This window comes from Glandiceps talaboti, chromosome 11 (genome assembly GCF_964340395.1).
Source record: "Glandiceps talaboti chromosome 11, keGlaTala1.1, whole genome shotgun sequence".
In the NCBI taxonomy this organism is placed as follows: Eukaryota; Metazoa; Hemichordata; class Enteropneusta; family Spengelidae; genus Glandiceps; species Glandiceps talaboti.
This window is the reverse complement of record NC_135559.1, coordinates 13,764,508-13,776,550: the sequence shown is the minus strand read 5'-3', so window position 1 is coordinate 13,776,550 and position 12,043 is coordinate 13,764,508. Positions and strand designations below refer to the sequence as shown.

The 12,043-nt window shown below is 34.7% G+C and overlaps 1 protein-coding gene across 1 annotated transcript in view; it reads right to left on the bottom strand.

Annotated features, from left to right (window-relative positions):
• Positions 1-12,043, bottom strand: part of LOC144442373 (myosin-VIIa-like) — a 69,041-nt gene that overhangs the window by 40,063 nt on the left and 16,935 nt on the right. Inside the window, exons 3-6 of the mRNA XM_078131701.1 lie at positions 2,905-3,021; positions 1,195-1,347; positions 607-791; positions 114-235 (exon numbers count right to left, since the gene is read on the bottom strand). Of these exons, the coding sequence (XP_077987827.1) occupies positions 114-235; positions 607-791; positions 1,195-1,347; positions 2,905-3,021 (577 nt within the window). The remainder of the gene's footprint in view (positions 1-113; positions 236-606; positions 792-1,194; positions 1,348-2,904; positions 3,022-12,043) is intronic.

Below are 12,043 nucleotides of genomic sequence, written 5' to 3'. Positions count from 1 at the left end.
TATCTGTTTATCTGCCATAATGGGATTGATATTTTAAGATCTGTGTTTCAATCCACGAAACATTTAGGCAGTTCTAAATATTTCAACTAAATGTATCACTGGTTGTCACCTACCTTCCATGATGGGATTGGCTTCTAAGATCTGTGTTTCAATCCACGAATGTTGTCCACTCACAGCAGCTAAGAATTGTAGAATTAATTTGGTACTTTCTGTTTTGCCGGCTCCACTCTCACCGCTGAAATAAAAAAATCAACAATTTGAAAATTACTTTTATGCAGGTGTCTACATTGAATCTTTTATTTTCAAATGCCAGTGAATAAATGCTAAGCTGTTTTGTATTCTGAACTCTCCTGTAGGAATACTTTATGGTGATGCGTAGGCCCATAAATGTCACATGTTAGCATTACAGTGTGCCCTCTAAGCCAATTTGATGCACCACTGTTGCACAAGATTTCTACTGACGCACCTATATTCAGCATTCCCCTATTTCTTAATAAGTGGTGACTCACAAGAAATGCCAGTTTTTATCATTTTGACTCACAACAACACACTAAAAATGTACATGCTCCTACAGTAAAGGCTGTAAATTGAATGAGCCAGACATACCTGATAATAACACATTGATCCCTAGTTTCTCTCAGCATACGATTATAGGAGTTATCAGCTATGGCAAATATATGTGGTGATAATTCACCAATTTTCTTGTCTCTGTATCGATTGATGTCATCTCTTGTATAGATTGGAAGTACTTGGTATGGATTGACAGCGACTAAAATTGCACCTGTATATGTCTAGAAATTAAAACAAAATATTTAGTAATTTTTTTCTTGATAATTTATGACTAAAACAATCGACGATTGACAATGATAAGAAGAAAGAATGTGAGAGAAATGAAGAGGCTGGCAGCAAGACAAAAGAGAGCAAGAGAGAGAGACAGGCAGACAGACAGAGGGAGAGAAAGAGATAGAAAGTGAAAGCGATGAGAGAGAGAGAGAGAGAGAGAGAGATACTGAGAGAGAGATACTGTAGTTAAGTCACAGCAAGTTAGTGAATGATTTCAGTGTGTGAGAGTGAATTTACATAACACATTGTGACATGAGAATGTATACAAATATTAGAAAACTCAAGAACACAGACAAGAGATGTACGAAACAACTAGAATTTGACTGAAAAAATAAAATTGGGTAAACTTACATAGATATAGTTTTCATTGTATCTGACGAGTAGATTTCTGAGAATACCAGCTTCATGGAGATCGCCCAGTTTTATCATATCTTCTACTCCTTCTATGGAGGATGGGTGCATGGTTTTGAGATTCCTAGCATTAGTGCTAGATAACCAATGATCCTGGGGAGACAATAAAGATGATACAAACACAAAGTGTCATTAATTCTTCAGACATGACCTAATAACTAGTCTATTCTCCAAAGCCTTATTGTTGACTTTTTGTCTCTGTATATATATGACACACCAGCATTTTGTAAATTGTTCGCTATATCATATATGTTGTCATCATCGTTACCTTAGCTAATGAGGATTGGTGGGGTTATGTTTTCATCCCAGTTTCTAAACCACTACATGTATGTATGATACTATGAATTTAGATAAAATCATAAATGTGAAAAGATTGTCCATGAGACAAGGACTGAATGACTAATCTTTTCTAGATCTGGATGTTAGTCAAGATGTTACAAAAGCATTACAAGCATTAGTCATCAAGCTCCAACTCTTGAGGGCGCCATTCATTGTTTTTTGTTTTGTATGCATGATTAATTTAGGAGAAATGAACTCTACTGAGTGTATTCAGTGTTATTTTTGTGATAACAACACAAAACAAATTCAAAGGGAAGCTGTAGGACTAGATTTCTTGACTTAATATTTCAATATAAGTTCTCTGGTGACAAACAGTACTAAGTTTAAATCAGGAAGTCTGTACGTGTAATGTTTCTGACCAGGTTTAACTTTACATGACCCTACTATAAAATCTACATCCTTGCATCTACAAAGTAACTCTTTCACTATTGCCAAACGTGAAAACTCACAACACTTCAACTGAAACATGTCAGAGAAGCTGATACCACTTCAACAGTAACATAGTGATCGTTGCTAATCTCTTGTTCAAAGAGTACTACAGAATTGTCACAAAAAATCATTGAACTGTGACTTCAAGGGTTTATGTTGCTGACTGTTTTTCACACATTTTCTTACTCATGTTCCTCTTACTGTCAAAATGATATACCTTGGTAAACTGTACTTTAGCTAAAATGATGTGCTTATTTATAAAAATCTGTAAACCAAAGAATTTATTTAATGTTTCCAAATCATTGTAGAGTATACTCAAAAAATTGATGAAAAATGTTTTGCAAGGACAGCTCATGAATACCTTTCCAATTTACAAACCTGGTGTTTACTTGAGGTTATACTGGGCTAACATAGCATATTGCAAGATTTCACACTCAAAGTTGCAAAAAGTTTGCAGTTGAGGTGATAGTGCCAGCCTTGTATAAGCACTAAGCTAGCCTGGTGATAACATAAGGTTGGTGTAGGCATTAACCCTTCTAGTTGCTAACATACAGTGGTGAGGTGTTAGCAAGTGGATATCCAGGTGTTGACAAAGGACCAGTGCAGGCTTTCACCCTTCCAGTTGCTAACACATGGTGGTGAGGTATAGGGCTGATGAGCCTGGTGCAGGCATTCACCCTTCTAGTAACAAACACATGCTGGTGAGGTGTTAACGCCAGACCCAGTGATACCACTATGCTGGTCCAGTGTTAGCACTAAGCTAGTCTGATCCTATCCCAGTTAGCAAGTGATCCTGAGCCATACAGCATCTTCAAAATGGTGGCAAGAAACAACTTCCGTAGTCTTAGCAACAGGAAAGAGACACAAGAAATCAAGGCTTACCTTTCCCTCGTCATCTTGTAACTGTAATTGTCCTGAATCTGCAATCTTGACCTTAGCACCAATGGGAACATTCAACCCAATATTCCCCCTGGGGTCTTCCAACCAGACATAGTCTCCCTGTGTGATAAAAACATCAAAATTAGTGTCATTTCTACTACAGACATTTACTTTAACATGTCAGTACAAAGAGGCTTGTACATCAAACCTGTTTACTACTACTACATGTATATACAGCATAATAGAAAATTCCTTGCATCTCAAAGTCAGTTCTTCGGATAGGATGACATTTTCTGTCTCTTGGACCTTCACACAAGACATCTTACAAGAGCCTATATCTCAAGACTTTACAAGCCTTCTTTAGAATCAAACCTTACTGCTTTGTGTACTTCTCCTTTTATAGTCTATCAATTTTTCTTGTTTCAAATTCATTTTCAATTATTAAACCCTCAGTAGCTGTAACAGGAATTTTTTTTTAAATTTTCGTTCTCATTTTCAAAGTATTTCTGTTGTACTTGTAGGAGCATCTACAATTTTGTAGGATTACTACCTGCTGGGTGATTATCTGGGTGATTGTGAATTTCTTGACATATGATTCAACTGTCAGTCTGGCTCAAAGATACATTTTGTACCGTATACCAGTATACATGTACACAGTTTCATCAATGATTTGTTGAGAGGTACAGTACAGTAATTCAACTTACTGAATGGGTCTGACCATTTCCTGTAAATTTGCTGTGTTATCTTATAATCATAATGATTGGTGACACATAAACCAAGAATACAGAAAAGTTACAGCTAGAGGGTTTTAATACTCCATACCTACACTAGCTTAGATTCTATGCTTGTAGTTGATTAGGGTAATTATCCCAACTCTTACTAGATTTTGGGACTAAATACTATAATGTACATGTAATGGCCCTAATCAACTACAAGCACAGAATCTAGGCTCTACCTACATGTGTACATTGTACATGTACATTGTATATAATTGTCTACAGTGTACTAAATTTGTACACCAACACTACCATATACCAAGCTACTATTCTGCAAGATTTGACATTCATGTCACGCTATCAACTATTAGTCTCGAACCCTGAACAACATGACATATCTTTCAATACATATGCAGTCTACCAAACTACATCAAACTGCACACTTCATACATACAGATGAATCATGTAAGTCATTTAAAAAATACCTGATATTAAGTTACTCTGTGTGCATACAAAACATGCCATTCATAATGTACTCTATGAGTACTAGGTAAAGAACACATGCTGTGAGCACAGACAACAGCTGTTACAGACGCACTTTCATAAGGTTGCCATGACAACCACTCAACAAATGGTTACTATTGCAAGCAACAATCAATTACAGTTATTACATTACGAATGTAACCATAGGACATTTATTGGTGAAGTGAGGTGTTTTCTTTCCACACAACAAGCTCAAATTGCAGTGTTCAATAATGTAATTTTTAATTTCAGTATTTGTGTGGACTGAAACTGTGCTTCAATTAATTTATAACATTCTTCACAACTCCAGTCCTGTGTGTGTCATCAACGATATTAAATTCTGTCATCGTTTTTGTATTTCAGAATACTGACTTTATGAAATGTGATTGAATTATTTCATTTAAATTTTTGGCAATCCCCGTCTGTGTTCTCTGGGATTGAAATTAAATAACGTCACCTTTTTAATTTTTTAAAGATTGTGTTGTAATTAAATTACAGTATGGCTACACACTTCCAATCATTCTGCGAGGGAACTTATACCATGCATGAGCCTGGTTCAACAAAAAATATGGAATAGATGCAATGTACTCTGGTTGTTCTACATCACGACAATGCACGTCTATGTCACAACAACGTGTGTCTACATCATCAGTTCTGCTGTGTTCAAAGTCTGAGTGAAAACAGTAAAATTGACATTACATGTACGTTCCTCGATTTTGTTCCTTCAATTTTATTTAATCTACCCTGAAATAGTTCGAATAATAACAATACTATGACAGAACTCCATGACACGTGAGTACAAGTGTGGCACACTCAGGGTATTTGCATTCGTGCTTGCAGTGTTCTCTGCGCCCATACTTTCACGAAAGTACCGATTGAGAGTGCAGCAGAAAACACTGCAAGCACGAATGCAAATACCCTTGAGCATACCCACACTGGCACTCATGTGGCATACATGTAGGGTTCTGTTAGTTATTATTACATAAAGTATGTTTATGCGAAATTTCCGTAAAAATGACACTTTGCGTTCAAACGCTTTTGTGTAGAACTATAGACCAACGTCTATGGTAGAACGAACAATTGCATCCTCATTTGCATATCATTTGCATGCAGATATGCAATAATGTTATCGGTATTGCACTGCAGTGAAAATACCACTCGTATACATGTGTACCAGTAAAAGTAATCTCTGATACATGTATCATAATAATATACGTAGTGCAGCTTCACTTGTATTTGGTTTATATCCATATTATGTATGAAATTTTCTGTTGATTTTCATCTTTTTCTCAAAAAGCACTGTGCAATTACAGTAAGCTGGGGCAGGCATGATGACGTGCTTGGTTATTGTTGATGTATAGGTTATGTATAAATGAACGGATTGCAATGATTCTGCTGGCTCATACAAGTTAGATTCATTGTCTATGCTTTCATTTCATTTCATAAGCAGACATGCATCTGTTTAGTATATTATACACATTCAGAACTGTAAGTTTAAAATTGACAATATTTCCTACTTGGTACTTCCTGGAATTCAGTTCAAAGTACTGGTTGATGTGATGGTGGTGTCAACTGGACTGGCACTGTTCAAGTAGAAAAGAATAGCATTGAAACTAGCCAACAGACTTGGTAATCTGGCCCGAAAATGTCATTCACCAGAACATACTGTCAATTGAGCCAGTATAGTACAATGTATGTCGTCAGATAGCCAAGTCTCAGGGCTATACTGTCAAGCCAGTTCAGTATTTCAAGTCAGATAGCCAAGTCTATTGGCTATACTGTCAAGTCAGATAGCCAAGAGGTTTCTGGTCTATACTGTCAAGCCAGTATGTCAAGTCAGACAGCCAAGTCTCTGGGCTATACTGTCAAGCCAGTATGTCAAGTCAGATAGCCAAGTGAAGTCTATGGGTTACTGTATACTGTCAAACCAGTATGTCAAGTCAGATAGCCAAGTGAAGTCTATGGGTTATACTGTTTGGCCAGTATGTCAAGTCAGATAGCCAAGTCTGGGTATACTGTCAAGCCAGTCTGAGATATATTGTTGGTGTACTGTGCTGTGTTGTGTAACCTTTTGTCATCCTGTCATGCATATGACAGAAATGTATTGTAACCTTTTGTCATCCTGTCATGCATATGACAAGAAATGTATTGTAACCTTTTGTCATCCTCCATTGTGAAGTATATGACAGGTACATGTACATGTATGTAGATTAACTTAGTAACTCATGATGACAATGCAAAATTCAACCTTGATTTATCACACACAGTACATGTACATGTAAGAACGACCTTCGTCTATTGAAATCTTTTATTTCGACTTAAATACATGTACAGTAATATCTGTAAATTGCTAATCTTGGGGACAGAAATCCATCTTTTTTTTTTTACATTTTACATCCCATTACCCACAGAAATCAAATGAAGACGTAACGAAAAACTGACAGTAACAGCACTACACCTCAAGATGTACATGCATCTATCAGAACCAACAATAACTAATGGAATATAAAATAATTTTTTATATTGTTTTCCCCCACGGCATTAAAATGTACCAGGTTAATACATACTAGACAATTTATTTTAACTAACATCTTGCCGATAAAAGTTTAGAACAGGAAGGAAATATGAAATGTCACACGAAAGTTGGACTCCCAAAAACCATGCATTGCATGTCATTTAATTTTCATTATTTTCAAATTTTTAATTTCGCAATAAGATAAAAAGAGTAAATTCATGGTTGAAATAAACATGAGAATTTTTGAATGTATGAATGAATTATTTTTTATTGTTTTCGCCAGGGTATTAAAACATATTAAGATAATAAATGGTCGAATTTTTACCTAGAAGATGAGACTGAAATATGTTTGAAGTATAAAACTGGAAACTCCAAAAAATCTTTCAAATACAAGACGAGACAGTGTTATTTTCAACATTTTTCTCTATAATTTAATAAATTATAATAATTAAATAATTTGATATAATGATAATAACCTTTACACTGGATAGGTCTCCCAAGAAGTCCAGTGAGGGCCATCCCTCATGGGTTCAGTGTTAATGCAGGAGGTACAATGTACCCGAGCAAAACCTGTTATTCGGTAGAGTCAAACTGAACGACACTCTTCTTACTTACAGCATGGTAAATTTAATCAAACCTCAAATGGGTTTTGAACTCCAACCACAGTGGTAAAAGGCAAGTGGTTTAACCACTTGGCTAGACAATCCATTAAACAAGTACAAACATGGTCAGAGGGGTATCTGAGAATTTTTTGAAAAAAATGAACAAAAGTGATGAAAATATTTGCAATTCAGTAAAATAGTAGAATGGTAATAACAGCAGAGGAAACATAAAATATGCCAATTTCTTTGACAGCAAGACTACACCCTCAGGTGATTCACTACTGCTTTTGTGTAAGCTACATGTATTTATGTGTTTTTTTATTACAAGGAGAATATTTTGATTTTCAGGAAATCAGCTCCCAAACGGCTTCCCTTTCTTTAAATAAATCATTAGCTTCATAATATATAAATTTGTCTTTTCACCTTGAAAGTTGTATAAACCAGTTATTGGTTGATTTTAATATTGAAATGGTATTATTCATATTTTGAACAGAGCCAATTTTGGATGCTTCCTCCTAAATTTTAATAATGAACGTCATGAAATTAAGAATTTTCATTGATTGAAAAAGAATGCTGGTAATACATCCTACTAGTCATTCACACGATAAACCAGCACTGCATGGATGAAGGTAGACCAGAAGATCCAGTGTTGATCCACCTATGTAACCACTCACTATCCAACATTGAAGTATATAACATAAGCAGACACACTAACAAATCTTTCACTCTAGAGTCCCAAAATTCAGGAAATATCAGACTGATTTATTTGGTATAATAAAGTAAACCTTTCTCACTACTTTTTAAATCTGATTCCAGTCGGGTAGTAGTAGTAGTAGTAGTCTGTACACATATGAATTACTTGTAAATGTGAATATAACTTATAAAGTAAGATTTAAACAAATTTACAGGAAGTGGTATGCACATACAAGTCTTCTACTACAAATGTATGTCCTGAAGTACGCTTCACTGTAATATGTACATTTTATATACAGTATAGACATATGGCCTGCAGTGAAGAAAATGAATTTGTTATGATGCATTTATTCATTATTTCAAACTGACAGATCCAATCTCACCAGCTTGGCAGTTGAATTATATCAAAATAATTATGACAGCAACAGTTGAGGTTTCGGTTAATAGTAAAAAATTAATTTCTACTTTCATATACAATGTGCATTTTTTTTGGTCAAATTTAGGATGGACTGTTTTATGTTATTGCTATCTCATCCATCAAACTGTTGAAATTGCATTAATATTGTAAAAAATTAACGAAATATTTTTACAGCCATATATAAAATCAATAATTGTAATACATTACCTGCTATAATCATATACTGTGGGGGTTGTTAAAAAATTCAGGACGGGCAGTGTTATTATATTATTGCCATCAGATCTACCAAACTGTTGAAATTGAATTAGTATTTTAATATTTACAGTGAAATATTTTTATATGAAATCATCAGTCTGTGGGGTCAGACGACTATAATTATGCTATTTTTATGCCTCCCATTACCTTTGTCTACTTTATAGTACGAACTGTAAAATCTTATTTGATATGGGAAATAAACTCTATATACATACATTTCTAATTTGATATGATGGCAGGTTTGTTATCAGCCTAATACTCCTTTTTATAAATTGTATAACATTTACCAAGTTATTCAAATTTAATTACTATTTTGATAACATTTCTTACCTCAACGTATCTATCGACATTCATTCCTAATTTCACCCAAAGGGAGGTTTGTTATCGAGTTTACGATTGACAATTACACAAATGCTATGATCTCATCTACTAAACTTTTAAATGACTATTTTGATAACAGCCTAGCATTTTTACAACCACAGGTACAATCTCTCTAGTTTAGTATTATTTCTGATTTCATACAGTGGGAGGTTTGTTATCATGTTTAGGATTAAGAGTTACACAAATGCTATGATCTCATCCCCCAACTATTTTGATAACAGCCTAGCATTTTCACAACCACAATTCACTAACAGTTAACTACTAATTTCTAACTTCTAACAATTAAAGGTGTGTTATTAAGTTAAGGATTGACAGGTACATGTACATAAAATGTTATCTCATCTACCGTACCAAGCTTTTTTTGATAACAGCTTTAACATTTTAACATCCACAGATATTTATAAACACCAAGGCCTATAACTCATTTCAAATTCTATACAATAACCAATTGTTACCGACTGTCATTTACATTAGAATTTACATGCTATAAATTCCATGGAGGTAGGAAGGACCTTCTTACCTACATGTACAACCCCTGTCTACTGAAAGGCAGCTGCTACATTACCTTATCAATTTGTACTGACAATCTGTCTGCAGCTAGACATTTTATAACTTTTCTTTGTAAAACTGAATACAATTACGTCAAACTCAGACTAAAAACTCCAGTCATCATTAGAACTAAACTCAGCACAATCAGAGAGTTGAAAATCCAATAAAGAATTTTGTATGTCTATGTTTAATTCAAAAACAATTTTGATGGTCCACTTGAGAATACTCTTAAAGACTAGACAATTCTGTTAAGGACCTAGCTACTTAATACCTATTGTCCGCAACAAGGGAACTGATTAATATTTTAAAAGAAAACAAGTGTCTACAGACAAAAGTGTGACATCAATATTGCAATTACATAATAGGTACTGAACTGAACCTCTGTACAAAACAACACTCGGATAGTATAGATATTGTGAACTCTTCAATATTTATCAAATGACTGAATTCCCTTTTTTCTAAATATTCTTTAGAATGTTTCTAACTCTTACTTTTATAATATAGCTTTACTCTGATTGTTCAAATATAGCCAAGAGACTTGAATATTTAGCTTGCCAATCAAGCTATTAATTATTCTGAGTCAGATAGCTATCTAAATATCAAAGTCTACTTTGAACTTAGTGTAAGCATAGTGTAAGCATAGACCCTCCACAGACTCAAGATTCCCTTTCCCGGTTACTGCATATAGTCTGGTATTAGCTCCCTTTCCCGGTTACTGCATATACTGGGCTAGTCTGGTATCAGCTCCCTTTCCCGGTAATACTAATGTTTATAGCATCCATATCAAGTGTAAAAGTATACCGTTTCATTTGCTAATTCACCACATTAGAAAGGCCACATGCTCTAGACTTGTAAATAAACCCAACTAAAACAGTATACTTTTACACTTGATATGAATGCTATAAATAAGTGTAGCACATAGAGAAAGTGTTTTACTTCAGTGCTACTGGTTGTAAAAAGAGTACGAAGGTCACCTTTACTTTTAACAGTCCACATATTTGTCACTGTTTGCCTGTCAATTGTATCATCAAATTACCATGGTTATGTCAATGTTATCACTCAATACCAATAAATATCAACTATTTGTGTCATTATCACATCTATGTCTAGGAGGTACAATTATAATTTGGTGTACTCAAATAACCCATTTGAAGTAATGCTAAACTATGCTGTCCATTTCAACTATGTCAAAATGGCTGACACCCTACAATACAAATTTGCATAACAATACTGCAACCTGTGGGATTCATGGATAACACAGACACCACCCCATGTGATTCATACCTGCCATGTCAATTTGGTAGTTTCAAAATGACTAAAGTTTTATTTATGAAACAGTAATCGCTACAGCCACCTAACCCACTTACATATTAATAAAGCTTTATGAAGCATAGTTGTCATTCTTGAGATCTTCAGGACTGAAGTGGCTTCATCAACCCTTCTCCAAATAAAGACTACACCCATTTTATGCCATTGTTAGTAGGTTCACCAGAGTATATTAAAGTGAACACACACACAACCAATATCTGAGTACAACTGAGGCAGTATTCCCTACATTTTGGGCACCGCATTTTTTTACGTTCTGCTCTGAAGACAATGCTGAGGCAATCACCCCATACAATTACAGAATTAGATCACCATTCATTTAACTTTATTGAGTAGTTGGGTATATAATAGTACATGTTTAATTTCTCTAAAATGTTTGAATAGGTAGACCTTGACATAACTTCAACTTCATATTTATTACCTCTGGTACTGTACCGTAACGATTTATACCTGTGGTTAGAATTTAAACCACAGTTGGCATCCAGACTATACAGTACATGTACCTCCGGCAAAGTGGGTTGGGTGGAGGAAGGTTGTGATTTGTCACTTTGTCTGTCCAATGAACTTTTTATTTGTTATATTTTATTTGATATACTTAGATGAAACTTTGTGGAAAGGGTGCTTATATTATAAGAAAGGGGAGGGCCAATACTCGGTACCTGAAATAGAGTATACTGCCTAGGTGCACCATTCAATTTCATGGTTGACATTATAAGTTCTGCTCCATGTGCTTCACATGCATTACTATACATATGCACACGTGGGAATACTGTAACCTAGATATTTTCACTACTTGAAAATTGTGCAATTTTATAGTCTTCAGGTAGTTCTCAAAGATTAATTTTTACTAATTACCAGACTGGTACATTGTGTTCATGTACAAGTCATTTTAGTCACTACTGATTTTTTTAAATTTTGTTTCTAGCGAAATACGCAAAAATAAGTCTTTATCAGAAATTTCCAGGTTTACAGTAAGCTGATTTTCTTGTTCTATTTTGTCCCTCTAGTATACATGTAAGGTAAAAAGCTATTGCAGGTACCGAGATTTGGAAAGATTTTGATGGAGATCCAATTCCAAATCTTGATTTCAGTGATAGCAGAATGTCTGTGCGCCATCTTGTTCTCAGAATAGCTGATTGAGATCACCACTAACAATCTTGTAATC